The 23,756-nt window shown below is 38.7% G+C and overlaps 1 protein-coding gene across 1 annotated transcript; it reads left to right on the forward strand.

Annotated features, from left to right (window-relative positions):
• The first annotated feature begins 15,207 nt into the window (after positions 1–15,207).
• TEX12 (testis expressed 12) lies at positions 15,208–23,516 on the forward strand. The gene is made up of 5 exons (XM_074188443.1): positions 15,208–15,303; positions 17,376–17,458; positions 19,105–19,219; positions 19,321–19,376; positions 23,021–23,516. The coding sequence occupies exons 2-5, from the start codon at positions 17,396–17,398 to the stop codon at positions 23,159–23,161; spliced, it is 375 nt and encodes a 124-aa protein (XP_074044544.1). The 5' UTR covers positions 15,208–15,303; positions 17,376–17,395; the 3' UTR covers positions 23,162–23,516.
• The last annotated feature ends 240 nt before the right edge of the window (positions 23,517–23,756 follow it).

Raw genomic sequence — 23,756 nt, forward strand, 5'->3', positions numbered from 1 at the left:
TCTGGTTGTTTCAACAGAAAAGTTTGAAAGTAGGAGTAACCTTTTTTTTTTATTTTTGCAAGGCAATGGGGTAAGTGACTTGCCCAAGGCCACACAGATAGGTAATTATTAAGTATCTGAGAGGGGAATTTGAACTCAGGTCCTCCAGACTCTAGGACTGGTGCTCTATTCACTGAGCCACCTAGCTGCCCCCAAGGATAATTGTTTTTAACTGGAGGGATATACCCATTATTCTAAATTTCAGTTACCATCTTTAATCTAGTTTCCTAAAAAAGACCTTTTGTCCTTGATCTAATCCATCTTTACATGAGGAAATCTAGAAAGATATTTTTTTAGTTCAGAGAAATATCATTTCTTAATGTATCTAGAGAAACTAAAAAGGATATTTTTAAATATATGCATTTTCACAATTATGCAAAATAGTACAAATAATTTCAAGAGCAAGAGGATTAATGGAGCTAATGGAGGAAGCTAGAAATTCTAAATAATGAATGAAGGAAACAAGCATTTAGGGTAGTTAGGTATCAAAGTGGATAGAAAGCTGGAACTGGAGCTTATACTAGATGCTTTACATATCATATCATAAAATCCAGAGTTCAAATTTGCCTCAGACATGTATTAACTGTGTGATGCTAGAGAAGTCACTTAATCCTTCCCTTTGCTGAAAATGAGCTGGAGAAGGAAATGGCAAACCATTCCAGTATCTTTGCCAAAAAAACCCCAAACAAACAAACTCAAATGGGGTCTAGAAGAGTTGTACAATTTTGAACAAATATTTATTAAGAAAAACTTATACTAAGTGCTTTACAAATGATACTTCATTTAATCCTCACAGCAACCCTAGGAGGAGGCTATTATCCCCATTATATAGTCGAAGAAACTGAGCATCACACAGTCATTAAGTATCTGAGGTTGGATTTGCACTCAGTTCTTCCTGACTCCAGATCAAAATTGACAAAGTTGATCTCTAAATTCCCTTCCAGATTGGAATCCAAGTGTCTGAGGCTGGATTTGATCCACACTGCCACCTAGTCAGGGTAAGGAGTTAGTATATTTCTCAATAGGGAGTCACCAAAGGGGTGGAGGTTGGAATGTAACTCCTATATGAGAAACAATAAATTGGTCAATTTGCCTAGAATGGAGAGTTCCTGAAGGAAAATAATATGAAATATGACTGCTAGAATAGGTGAGCACTATGTGGTGGAAGACTTTAAATACCAAACTGAAGATTTTGCATTATATCCTGTGGAAGAACTGAACATTTTTGGGAAGGATTGTGACAAAAGAAGATTCATAGTTGAGGATTGTCGATTTGACAGCTATAGAAGGAATGGATGGAGAAAGGAAAGGAGTGAACAGGAGGTTACTGAAATCATCTAGGTGAGAAGCGATAATGGCCCTGTGAGTGGCAATGAATGTAAGAGATATTGTGGAGATAGAATCAACCTAAGTTGAGTGCTTTTTAGCATTTTTGGGCCTCAGCTTCTTCATCTATAAAGAGAGACTGGGCTAAATTACCTTCTTGAGTTCCCTTCCAACTCTAAATCTATAATCTTATGATATGTGTCTGAAGATTTACTATGCTAGTCAATTTAAATTAATTAGATATTACAATCAAAGATGAACATGAGGCTTCATGAAAATCAAAGAAAGTAGGAGATGAGGTATTTGTAGAGTTTTATACTCTTTAAATTGCAAGAATTGTGCCAGTTAAATGGACCAAGGAGCATCTTTGAGGTATACAATTGACATTTGTATTAACCAATGGAGAAACTGAGGAAAAATGACTTACTCAAGACTACAAAGGTAAATATAGATGATATTGCTATTTTTAGTGATTTTTATTATCTTACTTGAATTAAGCTTGAAATAACCTATCAGGACAAAAATATTTAAAACTAAAAACCTGACCTAGGCCCAGTCTCAGGTATTAAAGTCCATCTATTATAAAACATTTTTGGATAACTACTAGGCAGAAAGGGTGATTTATACTGACAGGAAATCAGTTCATGCTCAGTGAGCTCAAGGAAGGAAGGTTAGGAGGAAAAAAAGATGGATTCTTCAATGTGAATTCAGCTTAAGGACATACTAGATTACAACTTGAAATAATTAATACAAGAATGACAGTCACAGCCGATAAGGAAGTTTATCTAGTCCATATGTCACCCTTTATACAATGTGGCATCTGTATTAACCTGACCAAAAGCAATGGAAAGACTGTGCTAGAATTCTTACAATGAAAGAAAGCTTATTTCAAACTAAACTGTGATGTGAAGGTTTTGACAAAATTATCTACAATTTCTAAATAAAATCTAGGTTGTTTGAAGTAGGGATGGGGGACAAGTACTGGACCTGGTACATGACACTCTAGGTAAAGACACTTCAGGCAAAGCAAGGTAGGTCAGATCAGCATTTCAGTGTGCCAATGGAAGTTTATGAGAGTTGCCTACAGGATGAAGAAGTTCAATGACTTTCCTACAGTCCAACAAGTGGACAGGAATCTTGGTTTTCCTGAGTGGTTCTTTTTCTGGAGATGTTTTTAATTTAGTCAGAGAGGATAGAAAGGAATGGTCAAAAACTTGGGTTTACCCTGGTTTTGTGAATGTATTTTTGCTTTTCTTTTTAAAAATGATTTATTTATTTTCATATTACTACAATAATCTTGTTGTGAAAACTAGACATACCCCCCCAAAAAAAAGATTGGGGAAACTCAAGAGAAATGAAGTGAGAGAAGAAAAATTGTACTTCAGTCTGTGTTCAGATACTATCAGTTCTATCTCTGGGATGGATTGCATTCTTTATCATAAATCCATCAGGAAAAATTGCTTCAGTATTTTTTTCCACACTTGCTATTGTTAACTGTATTTCCCTCCATTCTATTCCTCCCCACTCCTAATTATTTTATTCTCTCTCTCTTTTCACCTTGTCCCTCCTCAGAAGTATGTTGTTTCTGAATACCCTCTCCCAGACCTTCCCTCTCTTCTGTCACCTACACTCCCCCCTCCCCTCCCCATCCCCCCTTCCTCCCATCCCTTTCCTTTCCTTTATCCTCTAGATTAAGATTGATTTCTATACCCTATTGAGTGTGTGTGTTATTTCCTACCTGAGTCATTTCTGATTAGATTTTGTTTTTACTTTAAATTTATTTTTTATTCTCATTTTGTACAAATTTTTTTACATTAATAAAATATTCTTGTTTACAAGTAAACAAAATACCCTTCCTCCCCCATGAATATAGATAGACTTGCTTGGGCGAAAAAAGTAAAGGGGAGAGAAAAAAATTAAAATTAAAAAAAATAGTAATAAATGTAGGTATGGCCAGGTGGCACAATGGAGGAAGCACCAGCCCTGGAGCCATGAGCACCCGAGCCCACATCCAGCCTCTTAAAACCCAACAATCACCCAGCCGTGTGACATGCAAGCCACCCGATCCCCACTGCCCTGCAAAAACCAAAAAAAAAAAAAAAAGAAAAAAAGACCCAAAATAAAATAAAATAGTAATAATAGTAGGGGTGACTGGGTGGCAGACAGAGCATTGGCCCTTGAGCCAGGAGCACCTGGGTCCAAATCTGGCCCCAGACACCCAAAGATCATCCTGCTACGTGGCCCCAGGCAGGCCATCCAGCCCCACTTGCCCTGCACCCTCCCCCCAAATAATAATAACAAAAAATGTGTTTCAGTCTTTGTTCCAACACCATCAACTCTGTCGCGAGTGGATCACATTCTTTATGATAAGTCCATCACAAAAGTTACTTCCATATTTTGCTGATCACAACTCCCTCCTTTTGTATTTCTCCATTACCATGTACTATATTTTTCTCTCTCCTTTCACTCTGACTCTGCTGTAGGGTAGCTGAGTGGCGCAGCAGACAGATCCCTGGTCCTGGGGCCAAGAAGCCCTGAGCCCCCATACCACCCCTTAGGCCCAGAATCCACCTGGCCCCATGGTCCTGGACAGGCCTTCCAATCCCAGCCCCTTGCAAGAAGTAAGAAAGAAAATGTGTTATATGTGACCACTCTCCCCCCATGGTCCATCCTCTCCTCTTTTATTCACATCCTCCCCCCTTCCCCTTGCTCCTCCCTCCTTCTTACTCCAGATGTCTATACCCCATTGAGTATATATGCTGTTTCCTCTCCTAGCCACCTCTGATGAGAGCAAAGGTTCCCTCATTCCCCCTTGCCTCCCCCCTTCCATATCATTGCAATAGGTCATTGTAATAAAAAAATCTTATTATGTGAAATAGCTTGGACTATTTCCCCCCGCCTCTCCTTTTTCTTTCTCCCATTCCATTTCCCTTTTTTTCTATTGACTCCATTTTTTACACCATATTTTATCTTCGAATTCAGCTTTCTCCTGTGCTTCAACTATAAAAGCTCTCTCTACCTGCTCTATTAACTAAGAAGGTTCATATGAGTATTATCAATGCCATTTTTCTATGCAGGAATGCATGCAGTTCATCCTCATTAAGTCCCTCATATTTCCCCCCCTCTCCTCCAATCTCCATGCTTCACCTGAGTCCTGTATCTGAAGATCGAACCTTCTGTTCAGCTCTGGCCATTCCAAAAGGAACATTTGAAATTCCCCTGGTTCATTGAAAGTCCATCTTTTTCCCTGGAAGAGGACATTCAGCCTTGCTGGGTAGTTCATTCTTGGCTGCATTCTAAGCTCTTTTGCCTTCCGGTATATTGTATTCCAAGCCCTACGAGCTTCCAATGTAGTTGCTGCTAAGTCCTGTGTGATCCTGGCTGCAGCTCCATGATATTTGAACTGTGTCCTTCTGGCTGCTTGTAATATTTTCTCTTTGACTTGGGAGTTTTGGAACTTGGCTATAATATTCCTAGGGGTTGTTTTTTTGGGATCTCTTTCTCTGGGGGATCGGTGGATTCTCTCCATTTCTATTTTGCCCTCTGCTTCTAGAATATCAGGGCAATTTTCCTGTAGTAATTCTTTGAAAATGATGTCAAGGCTCTTTTCCTGATCATGACTTCTAGGTGTTCCAATAATTTTAAAATTATCTTTCCTAAGTCTGTTTTCCATATCAGTTGTTTTTTCAATGAGATATTTCACATTTTCTTCTAATTTTTCATTTTTTTTTGTTTTGAAGTATTGATTCCTGATTTCTGGTAAATTCATCAATCTCCCTGAATTCTATTCTTTGTCTGAAGGATTTGTTCTCCTCAGAGAGTTTTCTTATCCCTTTTTCCATCTGGCCAATTTTGCTTTTTAAAGCATTCTTCTCCTCAATAACTTTTTGAACTGTTTTATCCATTTGACCTAAGCTGGTTTTTAGCATGCTATTTTCTTCAGCATTTTTTTGGATTTCCTTGACTAAGCTGCTGACTTCATTTTCATGTTTTTCCTGCATCTCTCTCCTTTCTTTTCTCAGTTTTTCTTCCAACTCCCTCATTTGATTTTTCAAAGTCTTTTCTGAGCTCTGTCATAGCCTGAGCCCAATTTCTGTTTTTCTTGGAGTCTTTAGATGCAGGAGCTTGTGCTTCCTCATCTTCAGACTAAGTATTTTGATCCTTCTTGTGCTCATTTGCAAAATATTTCTCAATACTCTTCTTTTTGTTTCTCTGCTTGCTCATTTTCCCAGCCTGGTTCTGGTTTGGGGTGTTTCCTGAGCTTTTGGGACACTCCCACAAGGGTCTCAGTGTGTGAGGCTCTGTCCTCTCTCCTGGACGGGGCTGAGGTGGGGGGGCCCTGCTGTTCTATTGGGGGGCCTAGACTGTGATCAGGATCTGAATGTGGTCAGAGCCCCAGAGTCCTGTTCCAGGGGCAGAGGACTGAGCTCGCAGTTTCTCTTCACTCCCCTCCCTCAGCTCAGTGGGCTCATGCCCTGGGGGCTCCTGCTTACTGGCTCCGCCTGCTTCTGTTTCCTGCTCTGGCCTGCAGAAAGACCAAGCTGCTCCCTGTGTGCCCCGAGGGCTGGGCTCCACATGCTCACTCTAGCGGAGGTCCCCCACTGTTCCTCCACTTTGTGCCAGTGCTCCTCGGGGTGTAGCTCTGGAGACTCCCTTGCTGCTGTGAGCCTCGGCTCCCAGCGCCCTGGAGCTGCCTCTGGGAGGCTGAAGTTCTTTGGCTCTGGCGGGCCACCCCTCTGGCAGGCTGCCTCTCCGATCCCGGGGAGCAGAACCTTTCTGCTCTTTTCCAGGTTACCTTGAGTAGGAGAACTGCCTCATTGGGTCCCTTTGTGGGTTCTGTCTCTTGAAAGTTTAGTTAGAGTCCTTAGTTTATGAGTTTTTATCAGAGAGCTCCTAAGACTGGATCCCTTCTTGTCGCCATCTTGGCTCCGTCCCCACTTCTGATTAGATTGATGACTCACTCATTCTCCCTTACCTTCCCCCTTTTTCACTCCATTGCAAAAGCTTTTTCTTGACTCTTTTATGCAAAATATCTGATCCCATTCTATCTGTCCTTTCCCTTTTTCGCAGTACATTCCTTTTTCATCTATTGACTCCATCTTTATACTATATTATATCATAATATTCAACTCTCCCCTTGTGCCTTGTCTATATATACTCCTTCTAACTGTTCCTATAAATGAGAAGGTTCATATGAATAATCAGTATCTTCTTCCCATTCAGGAATACATGAAGTTTAGCATCATTAAATCCCTCGTAATTAATCCTTCCCATCCGCCCTCTCTATGCTTCACCTGGGTCCTGTGCTTGAAGATCAAACTTTCTGGTCTTTTCAACAGGAAAGTCCCCTGTTTCACTGAATGTTCATCTTTTCCCCTGAAACAGAATATTCAGTTTTGCTGGGTAGTTAATTCTCAGTTGTAATATAAGTTCTTTTGCCTCTTAGAATATCATATTTCAAGCCCTATGAGCCCTTAATGTAGATGCTGCTAAATCCTATGTAATCTTGACTGTATGCCATGGTAGTTCAATTGTTTCTTTCTGGCTGCTTATAGTATTTTTTCTTTGACTTGGGAGTTCTGGAATTTGGCTATAATATTCCTGGAAATTTTTTGGAGGGATCTCTTTCAGAAGGTGATTGGTGAATTTCCTCAATTTCTATTTTACTCTCTGCTTCTAGGATCTCAGGGCAATTTTGCTGTATTATTTCTTGAAAAATGAAGTCTAGACTTCAGGTAGCCCAATAATTTTAAAATTTTCTCTTCTAGATATATTTTTCCAGGTCAATTGTTTTTCCAATGAGATATTTCATATTTTCTTCTAGGTTTTTCATCCTTTTGGTTTTGTGTTATTGCTTCTTGATTTCTCTCAAAGTCAACAAATTCCTTTAGTTCCATTCTACATTTGAAGGAATTATTTTCTTCAGAGAACTTTTTTTAATCTCCTTTTCCAACTGGCTACTTCTGCTTGTTAAGGCATTTTTCTCCTCATTCACCTTTTGAACTGCTTTTTCCATTTGACCCAAATTAGTTTCTAACATGCTATTTTCTTCAGTGTTTCTTTGTATCTCCTTTACCAAGTTACTGATTTTGTTTTCATGATTTTCCTGCATTGCTCTCATTTCTCTTCCCAATTTCCCCTCTACTTCCCTTACTTGCTTTTCAAAGTCTTTTCTGAGCTCTCTTATAGCCTGAGATCATTTCCTATTTTTCTTGGAGACTTGGGTTTAGAAGCTTTAATCTTGTCATCTTCTGAGTGCATATTTTGATCCTTCATGGGACCAAAATAATTTTCTATGATCAGATTCTTCTTTTTCTGTTGTTTGCTCATTCCCTTAGTCTATTGACTGATTTACCACATTTCCAGAGCTTTAGGTTTTTTTTGGGACACCCTCCTTCAGGGACCTTAATTCCTTCAAAGTCTCATGAGAGGCTCTGACTGCTCTACTGGCCCATGTTCTGGTCTGTGGATGACCATAAGTACTCCCCTCTGCCCTGGAGTTTTGAGGAGAGTCCCTGCTCCTCTATGTGGTATGGGGACCAGACTGCAACTTAGATTGAAGCAGCAGGGTCCTGCTTAAGGAATAGCAGAGAAACCTCTGTAGTCTCTTCCAATCCCTTTACTATCTGTAGACTGACTGCTCAGGAAGCAGCTTCTGGCTGACTCTATAAGTTCTCGTGGCTGCCCTGAGGCCAGCTTACTCTGGTATGGCAGAGTTCTCTAGTTGACTCTCCAAGTTGTCCCCACCTTAGGCTGGAAGATTGCTTCACTTAGTCATTGTATGGATTCTGCCCCTTAGATTTTGTTTGGAGTCATAATTTTACATCTTTTGGAGTTTTTTGGGGAAAGAGCTGGGAATTCCTGCCTTCACACTGCCATCTTTATTTTTTTTTCTTTTGCTTTCTTAAACATTACTTAAAGAAGAATTTTCTTGAAACTCTACAAGTTGCATGTTTTCCAGTAGTGGAAAAGCCAGTTACGTCTTCAGTTACAGATAAATTTCAATTTAACAAATATTGTTAAGCATCTGCTTTGTGTCAGTATTTAAATAAAGGTTTCTTAATCTGGGGTACCAAACTGAAGTCTACAGAGCTGTTGTATTGACCTCATTGCTGTTTGCCTGTGAAACCTGGACAGTCTCCCAGTGCCATGCCAGGAAACTGAATCACTTCCACTTAAATTGACTTAGGAAGATTCAGAAGATCATCTAGCAGGATAAGATACCAAGCACTGAGATCCTTTCTTGAGCTAAACCACCAAGCATTCAAACTTGACTAAAGAGAGTGCAATTCTTATGGGAGGACCATGTTGTTTGAATGCTTAATATACACATGCTAAACAGACTTAAAAGTTTATGGAGAGCTCACACAGAACAAGTGCTCACAGTTGTCAGAAGAAGCAATATAAGAATGCTCTCAAGGTCTCTCTTAAGAACTTTAGAATTGCTTGTGAAACATGAGAGACTCTGGCATAGGACAGCTTAGCATGGAATACCCTCATTAGAGAAGGTGCTAGGCTCTATGAGCAAAGCAGAATTGAAGTAACTCAAAAGAAATGAAAGATGTGAAAATTTAGAGAATCCACCCCAAATATTCACATGGCCTGGGACCTGAACTGTGGTAGAGCATTCCAAGCTCATATTGGCTTGATCAGATTGATGAACGTTGTATACAGACAACAGTTCTGCTCCTGGCATTTCTCCTGGATTTGTTGAGCACCAAACACCAGTTAACCATTCCTCAGCCCTTTCAGAAGCTAAACTGGCTCTCAGGTAGATAACCATCTTCCGGGTGAAGGTTCAGTTTATTAAAGATGACTCTGGAAAAAAATTTTCCATCATTTCCTAAGAGAAAACTCCCCTGTATTGTCACAGGACATCTATTTCCTTTACCTTTAAAGAAATGGACAATGGAGGAATCCTGGAATTCCTAGGGGATAACCTTTTCTTGCCATATAATCTGGAAAATTTCACTTAGCTTTTAAAGAGCAATGGACCCTTCCTCTTTCCCGCCCCCCCCCAATCTTGTAAATTTCAGCTGGAATAAAATCACATGACATTTAAAGCTTCTTCAGTTGGGAATTTGGTGAGGGATTGACTTCCATCTGAGGAAAATGGTCATTGACTTCATCATTGGTTGATAAGATCATGTCCCTATCACTAAACACGATGGCTCCATCAGCACTGAGTAGTGGAGATGCACCATATATCTTTGGCTCAAAAATAGTCTTCAGGGCATCATAAAAGTGCTTTGGCTTGTTACTATCAGCATAAAACTGAATTTCAGCTGCCTTCTTATTGAACCAAGAATAGTGCATCTCTCTAAACTTGTACTTTACATTTTTATTTTGGCAAGGCAATGAGGTTAAGTGACTTGCTCAAGGTCATACACCTAAGCAATTATTAAGTATCTGAGGCTGGATTTGAACTCAGGTCCTCTTGACTCCAGGCTGGTGCTGTATCCACTGCACCACCTAGCTGCCCCTATACTTCACTTTTGCTCAAGTTAAATGTTACCTTCTTAGAGATGGATATACTATCCTGTTGGAAAACCCTATGGATTTCTCATTTTTCATTCAGTAACTTCTGAATTTCCTCATCATTTGCATCAAACCAGTTTTGTTGTTTATGAGTATTCTGACCCAGATGAGCAAATACAGTGCTATATACCAAATCTTTGAAAGTTGTCCATTTCTTTGTTATGCCATTGTTGTCAACTGTGTGTTGGCTCAATTTCTAGGTTAGCAAAGAACTATTTCTGCTCAGGAAGTACTCTACTCTGTTGACATTAATTCTTCTGGTAGTCATCTTGCCTTGGAGCTGCTGCTTTTGCCAAATATGAATATTTAGCTTAGAGAGCACAAGTCCATCCTTGGTCCAGCACTCTGTACCACACATTGCCTTCATCACTGCCACATCCTGCCTCTTCTTACAATTACATAGTCTATTAAATGCCAATGTTTGTTGCAAGAGTGTTTTATTGCATTTATTGCATAAAGGGAAGATAGTTGGTGATGAGGTCATGAGATGCACACATCTTCAGTAGTAAGTGACAATTGTGGTTGTTGTTTCCAATTCCATTCTTCCCAAGGACTCTGTCATATTTAGTAGTCTGAGTCTACTCTAGTAATATAGTCACCCAGAATTTTAAACTTGGCCTCTTTTAGTACATTGGTGATAAGGGTCTCCATGTCTTCATAACATTTTTCTTTTATGTCCTCAGAGTTTGTATGCTGGGAGCATAGGCACTGATGATGGTGATGTGGCATTTTCCTTCAAGTGGCAATTGAATTGTCTGAGCTTATCATTCACTCTTTTTGGTAGGCATACAAGTTTGTTGACTTGATTAGTTTTGATTGCAAAACCTACACCAGCTTCACAGTGATCTCCTTCATTGTGGCCACTCCAGTTCTGACTTCTGGTCTTAATTTACCAGCCTTGTTACACTCAGGGCTGCTATTTGGATACTCAGGACTGAGTTCTCTTTCAACAAGAGCTGTGTCTTTTAGGTCTACTGGATGTTGTGCTGTCTGTAAGTGTGCTTACATTCAATGTATTGATGATGAGTGGAATCATTTTTGCATAAGTTTTTGCACACTTTTTGTATACTTTTGTACACTTTTTTTGTGTCTTGACCTTAGAGTGGGATCTCCACCTACTTCAGTAAACAGGTCTTGATTGGGTAAGCAGTCAGTTTTAAGGGTACCTTTTCTAGCCCCTTCCTCACACTACTGGTGCTTCCAGTGAAAAGACAACCCTGTGGTCTAGGCTGCCTTTGTGGAGGGGTATAACTTCAGTTTCCAGTGTTTTTTCACCTGAAGCTTCATCACTTGCCTGTTGCCACAGCATAGAGATAAATAAAACGGATAAAATGTTATGGGGGCAGTTAGGTGGCAAAGTGGATAGAGCACCAGTCCTGGAGTCAGGAGGAATTGAGTTCAAATCTAGCTTCAGACACTTGACATTGACCTTGGGCAAGTCATTTAATCCCATTGCCTTGCAGAAACAACAATAGAAATTTTGGGGGGATGTCTTTTGATTCATATGTAATTAGCATTTAAGTAAAGAAGAATTCTATCTTCCAGAGTTGTCACAGTTCAGTGATAGCTCTAGGAAGGACCAGAGTTAAGGTGACTGGTGATGGCTCAGAATGCAGTGGATGGATCTTCATGTCTCCTATGTTTCACTCTCTAAGTGCTCCAAATTACCTGCTTGAGGTGAATTGCTGTTGGAACAGATTGTTCTCTTCTGTCCATTCCACCAAGGGAAGTCTTCACATGCTTGGGGTGGAACCCCCCCCCCAACTCACTAACAAGTTTGAGATCCCTCAGTTACTCTCAATCTGGTTTGGCCTGTTTGCTGAAATATTTTACCAGGGTGTGGCCTCTGTATGTTCTATAGCTTCTTGGAGCCATAGGTGAGAGTTAGGTGGATCAGGTAGACACTAAAAGTAGAAAGCAGCCCTCACATCAAAGGTACTAATCTTTCCTGAACATACCCTACACATCACAGCTGAATGGAGAATGTACTGAAGAGGGGAGAGACTTGTAACAGGCAGATCCATCAGCAGACTATTGCAATAGTCTCAGCATGAGGGAATAAGGACCTGCACCAGGCTGGTGTCAATGTATCAGAAGAGGGGCAAATGAGAGATGTGAAGGTAGAAACTGATTAGTCATGGGGAGTGTTAGAGAATGAGTATTAGAAGACAATACCTAGATTGTTAGAGTAACTGGGAGGATGGTATTACCCTTGATAATAACAGAGAATTTAGGAAGAGGGGAAGGTTTGGGGAAGAAAGATGAGTTCGATTTTAAACAGGTTGAATTTAAGATTTTTATGGAACATTTAGTTCCAAATATCTAATATGTAGTTGGAGAATATAAGAAAAGTAGCTCGAAGTCACCTGCAAAATAACTGATAATTGAATCCTGTTGATGAGAACAACAAATGAAATGGTTTACAGTCAAAGGAAAGACTCAGATGGAGCCATGGAGGCCTTCACTGTTAGCTGATGTGATATGGATGAAGATCCAGCAAAGGAACCTGAGAAGGAGATAGGCAGGAGAACTCCAAAGAGACTGTCATGTCTTAAAAATCTAGAAAGAAGTGAATATCAAATAGAAGAGGATCATAGAATCAAAGGCTGCAAAGAGGTGGAGGTTGACAATTGTAAGATCATTAGACTTGTTTATTAAAATATCATTGGTAATTTGGATAGTTTCAAATGCACGAGGTGGTTGGAAGACAGACTGCAAAAATTTAAGAAGGAAAGAAAGTGGAGGCATGTACTGCAGACAGCCTTCTCAAGGAGTTTAACCTCCAAAAAAGGAGGAAAGTCCTAGGACAATTGTGGGAATAGAGAAATCAAGCAATGGTTTTTCTCTGCTAGGGAACACATGGGCATACTTTTAGGTAGTAAAGGAAGCAGCCAGTAGGGTCCATGAATTTATTTAAATTTTTTTTGATAAGTACATTTCAATGTAATTGAATTCCTTTGTAGTTCTTGTAGTTTTATTTTACTCATTTAGATCATAATTCTGAGGAGTGAACAGACCTAAAGGGATCTATGACATACAAAAGGTTAAGAACTCCTGCTTTTGTTCTTAAACTTTGCTGAAATACCTTTTGTATAATTTTTCCTGAACATGCATCCCATCAGGGTAGCTGATGGTAAGTGCGGTGGTCTTGGAGTTGGGAGGACAGAAGTTCAAATTTGACCTCAGACACTTGACTCTTACTAGCTGTGTGACCTTGGGCAAGTCACTTAACCCTGATTGCCTTACATCTAAGACCATTTCCAGTCTTCCTGATCCATATCCGGCCACTGGACCCAGATGACTCTGGAGAAGAAAGTGAGACTGGTGACTTAGCACCATACCCCCCTCACTAAAATTCAGTTCATGTGCTTGTCATGACATCACCTCCCCTGATGCCATGGTCTTCTCCAAACATTATTATCCCATTTTTTTATTACTCAGATGCCTCATTGTGGCAGGCAGTGACCCCAAGTTCTTAAATTTTATATATATGTATATATGTTAAACACATGTTAATTAAAATTTAAGAATTTGTGGTTCTCAGATTCCTTATCTGTTAAATGAGAAGATCCAACAGCTCTCAAAAGTCCTTGGGGGCTAAACTGAAGAGCTTACTCTATATATTATGTTGACTTTCTTTAGAGCAGGAAAGATTGTTTACTTGCTGTATGCTTCTGCAGCACTGTAATCTCTACTCTTTTGTACAGTTAGTTAACTAGGTAATTTTGTTGGAATTTCTCATTTGTATATACCCCTAGGACTCACTTCTCATGGAATAGCTTGCTGCTATATTCATGCATCTTTGGAAGTTTGAAGGAGAAATTTTTTTTTGATGGTGTAAAGAGAAACTGTTTTAAATACCTAAGTTGGAAACTCTGCCAATAGTCTAAAACTTTTTAGCAATAAGGCAGCATAGGCTGAGAATGCACTTTAAAAAAGTCCTCGAGGGTTAAAAGCATTTTTAAAAATACTAACTAGAGTGTATTAATCTTAAAATGGGGATCTTCTTTCAAAAATAATACTTCCATCATTTTGAAATACTGAAATGACCATTTACAGAATTTTGAATCATTCCTTCATTCATTCGATTGTTCCTTTAGCAAGCATTTAGAAGTGTTTAAAGAGGCAAAGTGGGATAATAAATAGGATTTGCCTGGGAGCCAGAAAGGTCTTGGGTTCAAGCCTTGTCTCTTACACCTTAGGGGTCAGGGGCAAATTATTTAACTACTTAATGGCCCAGTGGATCGGGCAAACTGGTAGAGATTTCTTCCCTTCCAAGCTCTATAATCCTACTTTAAGTACAGAACTAATTGCAGACCTTCCTTATTAAAGAGAGCAATCTCATCCAGAAATCCATTTGCTATTGAAACTACAGATGGGGCAATCTCAATGAATGATTATGGCATTTTAAATTACACTAGTTGTACAGGTTGTGCAGGGATGAATACAACTCTGGTGTGAGGGCTGCCAAGGCCCTTTTCAGGGTCATTTGTCCCCTTTGGTGGATCCAGCTTTCACCTGTGACTCCAAGAAGCCGTTTATGCAGATGGGTCAAACCAGGTTGAGAGTAACTAATAGACTTCAAATCTGTTGGTGAGCAAGGGGGATGTCTACCCCAACCAGGGGAAGCTTCCCCAGGAGGAATGGGGGAAAGGGAACAATTTGTTCCAACGGCCAGGAAGGTGGCTGAAGCAGGAGTTGTGGTGGGATGCTTAGAGCATGGTCAGACATCCTGGAGGCCGGGCAGTCATCCTGTCTTTTGTCTTGCCCCCGGATTTTGCTGATTCTGGAAGAGGCAGTTATTCCCACGACTTGGGACAACTCTGTCTTATTTAAGTACAAGCCAGGTGGGAGCCAAGGCAGCACCCATGACATCGAGGATCCTCTTCCAAACAAAGCACACTGTGGGGCAGGCAGTTAATTGTCGAGGTGGACAGAGCAAGACCTGAATTCCAAACTGTGACCCCGGGCAAGTCGTTTTCACCCAGTTTGCCTCAGTTTCCCTATCTGTAAAATGAGTTGGAGGAGGAATGATAACCCCCTCCCCAGGAACTCTGCCAAGAAAACCCCCAAACCCCAAATGGGAGGGGGCTGAAATATCTCAACAACAACCGAAAATACTCGGTGTGGTGTTGGGAAATCTAACCTCCTGAGCTCCGGGGTGGGCTGAGGGTGGGGCGGGGGGAAAGAGTAAGAGGAAGCGGGTCGGCGAGCGTCTTCCGGTCACGTGGTCACGAAGGGGCTTAGTGTTGTGGCCCTTAAGGCCCACCTCCCAGATGCCCCAGCGCCCCGTCACGTGTCAAGGCAGCGCCCCGCCCCCCGCCTGGCCCCGCCCTTCCACGTGCCGGGCAAAGCTGGAACCGCGGGGAGGGCGAGGTCCGGCGGCTCTGGAGCCCGAGGGTAAAGGGGGGCGCGGGAAGCGGGGACCGGGACCACCCGGCGATGGGGCGGGCACGAGGGACACACGGAGAGCGAAGGAGGAGCGGTTTGTGGTAGTTTTAAACGTGGCGCCAGAATAGAGGCAGCCTGGAGGGCGGGAGCCGGAGAAGAGGCCTAACGGGGCGGCAGGGACACTCCCCGGCCCCGTCCGAAGCCAAGCCTGAAGGGTTAAATGTTTCAGACCGGTGGGGCAAGGAAGAGGTAAAGGGGAGGTTCGGAGAGGCATGGCAGGAGGTGAGCGCCCCCAAGGCCGGCCCTCCGTGCCCAAGTGGGGCCGAATCCGGGGCGCTCGCCGGGGCGGGGGTCGTCGGGGTAGACGGGCTTGGTCGGACGCAGGTTTTCATTGTCGCGGCGGGCTGCGAGCCCGGGGCTTCCTGAGGCCATTTGTTAGTTGTTTCAGTGCGCAAACGCTTAGTGACCCCAGGCCCTTTGCCAGGGCCAACAGACCGGACGATTATCACCACGACTTCTCTCCGGGTGCAAAAGAGAAGTTGTGACTTGCCCAAGATCACTCAAGGTCAGCGGCTTCCGAGGCCAGATTCGCGCTCAGGTCTTCCTGACTCCAAGCACCGGGCTCTATCCATCCATGGAGCCACCCAGCGGACACCATAGATTTTTTTTTTTATTATTTCTTTGTATGTGTAATAGTTAATATTTTTGAGTACCACAGTATTGTGCTAAAGTATCATCATTTATTCAGCCATATGAGTTTGGAGCTTTTCTTGCTACTATAACTGTAGCAACTGTATTTTTTTAAATAAATCATTTCTTTTCCCATTTTTGAAGGCGGTGAGCTTTCTATTGCACTGCTTTTCCTATCTAGGAAGGGGAAGAGAGGACAAATACAGGAACTGAGAGAAGACATTGTCTAAAGAAAGAAAAAAATAAACCTCAAATTATTTTAGACTCAGTGACTTAATGTTTCCTGACACCAAATGCCACTGTTATCCTGTAGACAGATGTCACCTGCATCTTGGTCTGCCTTCCAGCTCTCTGCTTCTTTTTCTTTTAGGATTTCTAGAGCAAGGAAATAAGTCTTAAGGTACAAACAGTAATTGACTATAGCTGAATGTATTAAGAATTGTACCTATTTTTATATTTAAGAATATTAGATATAAATAAACAGCTTTGTTCAGTCTGTTTAAGAAGAAGAACAATAGAGAAACTATAGATTTTTAGGGTGTCTTAGATCTGAGATGTGGTATGCTATACAGTTCATAGGATCTGAAGTATGAGAACTTGACTCTTACTACTTATTTTCTTTTGTGCCCGTGGGCAGTTCATTTAATCTTTATACTTCAGTTTTCTCACTGGTAACATAAGGTAGATTAGTTGTTGTCTAAGATTATTCTTCGCTCTAAGGCTAAATTCCTTTGATCTCCCAATAAGTAAATACATAAATTGAGGACTTGACTATATTTTAAATAAATTACCAAAAAAACAAATTAGCACCTTTGTATGCAGAAGAACCTTCAGAATGACAGGAGAAAAATCATTTTTATTTGAAAAACTAAATTAAAAATAAACTTAACTACCTTTTTGAAATTAGTTGTGGAAATAGAATTGGATTAGGAGTTAAGAAGACTTATTTTTTAATTTTACCCATATCACTGAACTAAAGAGCTTTGTAACCTTGGCCAGATCGTTTAACTTTAGTTTCTTCATGGTTGAAGTAGATGGTTGAAATCATTTCTGAGTCCTTTCACTTTTTTAAGATTCTATGATTCTCAGAAGATAAGAAATTTGTATAAGGCTCTGTTGAAACAAGACAAAAATATTTTTAAACATCAGTATTGTGATTACAGATTTCTTAGACAATTGTAGATTCACTAAAGTTTCCATTAAAAGAAATAAGAGAAAATAGGGATATAGCTTTTAAAAAGTGTATAATTCCATGTGAATTGAGACTAACACATACCAAGACTTGAAACTCTTTCTATTTTCATGTTTTTTCAGTAAAGATCTTCATATATCAAAAACCTAAGCTTTGATATAATTTGTACCTAAATTAGACATTACTTTTGACTTTACAGAAATTGTGTAAGAGAATATTATGGCAAGTCATCTAATGCAATCTGCAGAGAATAGAAATTGTAAACGACCAAGAAAGATGGAGGTGAGTTCTTTGCCTCTCAGATGTTTTTTAGGGGCACTATTTTTCACATTTCATTTATTTAGGTTTCATTCTGTAAAGAAATTTAAATCAATAGCTAGATCCTGATAACTTTACATTTTCAAATAGGCAGCATGTTTTAGTGGTTAAAGAGCTGGACTTGAAGTCAGGAAGACCTTGTTTCAAATCCTGCTCCAGACACTAGCTATATTACCTCAGTTAAGCCACTTAACCAAATCTCTGAGCCATAGTTTCCTCATCTGTAAAATTAGAGTGTTAAACCCTGTGGCCTTTTAGGTCCCTTTTAACTCTTAAATCTTTAGTCTCATGAACACTAATTTCTTTTGTAAATTTTGCTTTTACCTAAGCACTAATATGTTTCTGATCCAAAGTTCACTTTTTTTCGTAGAGCAGTGAGCTCATTTTTGTGGGAACTCCTCCAATCTATTTATAACCCATCTGTATCCTCTACAATTTTTGTCCATGTTGTCATCCATAATTATAAATCAATAAATTTGCCATAGAGGATATAATGTCCCTCACTTCTACAACATTACTTGCCCACATTCTTTTCTACTTACATTAATTATATTCTTCTAAAAAAATCATTTTTGGTAATTTGATACAGCCTACTTAAATCCAAAATATACCTTTTCATTGCCCTTTGTATTGTCTGTAGTTTTTATTGTAGTATTCCATATTTCACAGTTATACACAACTATGGGAAAATATACGAAAAATTTGACTCTATGTGTCAAGGAGCAATTTAGCATCATTTTAAGTACCACAGAATTTAACTGATGCAATCCAAACTTCATTCTTTCACTTAATCAGTTTTGGGTTTGCCTCACATCCTGTTTGCAATTCCTGTACCAGATATGTGCTGATGGACATTTATAATAAACTACATCATAGTCAAAGGCTTTTCTCATTTGTTTTCTCGGTGGTTTTGTTAGATTGAACACTTTAAAGTGATTCTGTATTTATTCTGTTTGGCTCTGTAATGATCTGGGTGTTGACACATTCAACAATTTCATCTGCAAATAAGTCTGAAACATTTAAATAACCTAATGACATTTGTGATCTAGACTGAGAGCACAGTCAGTGTCTGAAGGCCTTTTAGGATTTGAATTATGGGATAGTTATATGGATAGTAATTTAAAAATATATTGACAATAATATCAATATCCAAAAGGATTTTGAGGGAACTTTCTGCCATTGTAAAAATCATAGGCTATCTATTACAATAGATATCTTGAATTACAGTAATGTTTACAAATGACAATTGGAATTGCAATGCTATGGACTAACCATAGATTTTTAATCAGATACTGTAAAGTTGGGAAGTATAGTAAAGCTATTCTTGTCAGATACCAAAACTAAAATGAATATTAATATGTAGAACTTTAATCTTCCTGTTGTCTAAACCTTTCCTTGGTTGTAAATTAGGGAATTTTCTTACTACTAGAATTAATAAGGTTAGATTAAGGTCTGTTCCAGCTCTAATTCTCTGAATCTAATAGAGTAGTATTGAAGTACAGGAAAAAATACTGTCCTCAGTTATTTTTCCATAGCTTGTTTTATGTGTATAGGTAGTAGTTGTAGGAATCTTAATTATATCCCTATTTTTCTCTTATTTCTTTTAATAGAATGAAACTTTGTTGACTCTACAATTGCCTTCTCTTGCAAAATCAGATTCTACTGTATCTGAAGGTGCAATGTCATCATTTTATAAAATTGAAGTCTTGGAGAAAGTTTTAAATGGTGATGTACAAATATGCATATTTCTCAAAAATAGAATGAAGATAATTTATTTTATAATGGACAAAGATGTCATTTCAAAACTCTGCCTTTTTAATTAACAGATATGAGCAAGGAGATTAATCTACTGTTGATCAAATATGCACAGATTTTAAGGCAAGTACATTTAATATTTCCTTAATTCATAGATTGGAAAAATCTTAGAGTGATATTGATTTAATAATTAAATTGAAGCTTTATTTTGGAAAATTAATAGAAAGAACTTTGGTACTTTGACTAGGGATTTATTTTCATCAATAAAGATTTGGCGGGGGTGGCTAGGTGGCACAGTGGATGGAGCACCGACCTTAGAGTCAGGAGTACTTGAGTTCAAATCTGGCCTCAGACACTTAATTGCCTAGCTGTGTGGCCTTTGGCAAGCCACTTAACCCCATTGCCTTGCAAAAAAAACAAACTAAAAAAAAAGATTTGGCAATTTTAGATCTACCTTGGCATTTCTTTGTGGAGAAGTTAGTTCAGAGACTATATTGTTTTTAGGGCATGGATGGATTGTGGGTAATGTAAAATGCTTGCTGAAAGAAAACCTCCTTTTCAGCTAGTGAATTGACATGACCACCCTTTTTTTCTTAGTGATCTGAATAGCCTTGTGCAGGGTGTTGGTTTGATTTGTGGGAGCACTAGGATGAAAAATGCAGTGTAGGAGCAAGAAGAACTTATCTTGCATAAGTTCCATCTTGGCTGTTGTAGGAAAATTCCAACATCATTGCAGTGATAGAGACACATCTTAGGGGCAAGGATTAAATTTCACAAGACTTTTTCTCAAACCTCCTCCTCCTCATCTTTTTTGTCTTTTCTGTAGCATTTGACACTGGTGACCATCTTTATCTTCCTGGATGGTCTTTCCTTTCTGGGTTTTCATATTATAAATCTCCTCTCTATCTTATTGTTCCTTTTCAAATTCCTTTGCTGGTTCATCATCCATATTATATCCTAGAGGTTGTATCCCAACCTCTCCTGGGCCCCCCTTTCCTTTATATACTTTCTTGTTTGTAGATCTTATCAGCTCCCATGGATTACGTTATAATCTCTATACAGATAACTCCTAGATTTCTATCCAGTATTAGCTACTCTCCTGAATTTCAGTCTTGCATTGATTAATGCCTATTGGACATTTTGAATGATATTCAATAGGCATTTGATCTCATGACCAAAATAGAACTCCTCTTTCCCCCCCAAATCTATAAGTCTTCTAAACTTTCCAGTTATTGTTGAGAGCTCCACTGTCTTTCCAGTAAATCAGGTTCACATTCTTAGTGTCATCCTTGATTCCTCACTCTTTCCCTATATACAGCAGGAAGTTGCTGAATCTTGCTTCTATATCCAGATATATTTTGCATAGATCCCCATCTCACATTCCCCCCCCCCACCCCGCTGGGCCCACATCCCTTTTTGTCTGCACTGTTTTAATAGCCCTTAATTGAACTCCTAGCCTCTCTCTATTGTAATCCATTTTCCTCACAGCTGTCAAAGTGATTGTCCTAAATTGTAGATCTATAGAACCTGTAGGTCTTGTGTCTACTGTATTCAGTAAACTTCAGTGACTTATTACTTCTAGCTTCAAATACATATTTTTTTAACATTAAAACTTTTCACAACTTGACATCTTTCTACTTCTTCATCTTTCCTTCCCCATTACTCCTCCTCTCCTTTATTTTTTATGTTTTATTTTTATTCTTTAGGTTTTTGCAAGGCAATGGGGTTAAGTGGCTTGCCCAAGGCCACACAGCTAGGTAATTATTAAGTGTCTGAGGCCAGATTTGAATTCAGGTACTCCTGACCCCAGGGCCAGTGCTCTATCCACTGCACCACCTAGCTGCCTCTCCATTTTCTATCTTCACGTGCATCATATCTGGCATGCTTTCCCTCCTCTCCTTTGTCCTTTGGAGTCCCAGGCTTGCATCAAAATTTAGCTCAAGTGCAGTGCTTTATAAAGAGGATTGTCCTGTTCTCTTCAGCTAATGCCTTTCTATCCAATAGCCTTTTTATTTTATTTGTTATACATTTATTTTTATTTATTAGAATGTAATTTTTTTTGCAAGGCAAATGGGGTTAAGTGGCTTGCCCAAGGGCCACACAGCTAGGTCATTATGAAGTGTCTGAGGTCACATTTGAACTCAGCTCCTCTTGACACTAGAGCTGGTACTCTATTCACTAGCTGCCTATGTCTTTTTTTTTTTTTTTTTTTTTTTTTTTTTTTTTTTTTTTTTAGTTTTTACAAGGCAATGGGGTTTAAGTGGCTTGCCCAAGGCCACACAGCTAGGTAATTATTAAGTGTCTGAGGCTGGATTTGAACTCAGGTACTCCTGACCCCAGGGCCAGTGCTCTATCCACTGTGCCATCTAGCCTCCCAGAATGTAAGTTCTTGAAGACAGCATCTGTCTCCTTTTTGTTTTTGTATGTATAGTTAGTAAACAATATCAGTCACTATGTTAATTGCTAAGGCAAAAATATGACCCCTGCCTAGCACTGAAGCACATATAACCACTTAATAAATGATTGATTGAACCTTTTGGGACTCAAGTAATATCCTGATAAATTCCCAGGACTTCAGTTTCCAAAAGACTGTATCTGGGGCTTGTAATAGGACAGCAGTCATGTCTCTTTGGGAAGAAATTGTCATTATTTACTGGTTCAGGAAGGGGAACAAACAACTAGGGTACAACTTCTTTACTAACTTCCATGAAGTTGAAGAGTACTAATGAGTAAGAGAATTCCTTGATACATCTGGGAATGTGGAGAGCTGTTGATGTTTTGAGATTCAGCTACTTTATGAGTAGATTTTTTTCAACCCTTAGTACAACCATGCCAGAGAATGACGTTGAGGAGATTGCTTTCTTCATTGTTTATTTGGGTATGACGTCCTAATTCCCCCAAGTGTGTGTACTGACTTTGTTTTCTCTATTCTTTTACTAATTGTTTTAATGCCAATTGAATGGTTTTTAAAACCCATGTGTTCTTTAAAAACTCACATATTCTTGTCTAGGCTATTGCTATAGTAAAGATTGAATTTAGATTACAGATCAGAGGTTTTCAGCTAAACTGGGCTTGTGGATAGTAGTAATTGAGCCATCTAAAATTGATGGTATTTAAAATACTACCAATCTGAAACTAGTACTCCATGTAGATTCAGATTTGAATGCCTTTGGACCATTCATCATTCTGTGCCATTGTCAGCAATTCTACTCAACTAGATGGACTTTTGATTCATGTAATTATAGAGCTTTAGATCAGGCCCCATAATTTTACAATCGAGGAACCATAGTTCAGAAATAAATGTAGCTAATATTGGTGGAACTTGAATTTTGATCCATTTTGGCCTAGTTTAGTGCTAAATATAATTCTTTTTGGTTTTTTAAAAATAGATTTTTAAGAAAATACTTAATTTTGATGGAACATTTACAGCTTTTGAATTTTAAATCCTTGCAAATGTATTCAGAAAAATTCAGGGATAACTTAATAACCTGGTATCAAAGTATAGAACAGTCATATCAGATAACCCATTTAACTCTCTGTGAATGTGTAAACAAAATATTGTCATAGTTACAGAATATTTATTTATTGAAGTATCTCAAATCTTATTAAAGTAATTTAACTTTTATTAGCTTTATCACAAAAAGGTATTTGAAAGAAATGTATAAGTAACATATTAAAGTAAACACTATCCAACAAATTTGATTATGATTGAATTCTACAACATTTTAATTTAATTTAATTTAATTTAGGTTTGTTTTCCTTAATAGTGAGAGAGCAGCAGTGGATGCTTCTTACATTGAAGAGTTTGATGCAATCTTCAAAGAAGCCAGTACTTTAGAAAACCTTCTGAAACAAAAAAGAGAGAGTCTGAAGCAAAGATTCACAATGATTGCAAATACTCTGCAAAGTTAAAATGAAGTATATATGCAAAAAATGAGATACCAAGTTTTTGTGTACTATTTCTGTTATGTATTTAAAGAATACTAAATTAATATGCTTTGAAAATATAACATTTTTCTGTTGTATTTAGTAGTTATAGAAAATGTTTACAATTTATTTATAGAAAAGGATATTCAAGAATTTTTGTTAGATTTCATAGAATTTTTAAGCTAGTTATTAGTTTTTGAAGTTTTAATAACTGACATGTTTCATATAAATATAAAATTTGGTTAGCCTAATCACATGTGAGTAATTTTCTGTTTTCTTAAAACTTTCCTAGCTTTTTAAAGAGAACTTCCCAGAATCAATAAACGCAAACTAATTTGAAAGTGGATCTCATAATATTTCATTCTATTAGTGTTGTTTATATATATATATATATTATATTATATTATCATATGATTTATATATATATATAAAATTTTCTTGGGACAGTTTTAAGGATTGTTTCATGGTTCATTTTTGTATCACTACTTGATTTGAAAGTTGATCTAAAGCATACATTAAATTGAGTTCCATATGCTATTTATGATCATTCTTTGCTTTCATTAACATAAGACATATTATC

The sequence above is a fragment of the Macrotis lagotis genome, chromosome 1 (assembly GCF_037893015.1).
Source record: "Macrotis lagotis isolate mMagLag1 chromosome 1, bilby.v1.9.chrom.fasta, whole genome shotgun sequence".
NCBI lineage: Eukaryota > Metazoa > Chordata > Mammalia > Peramelemorphia > Peramelidae > Macrotis > Macrotis lagotis.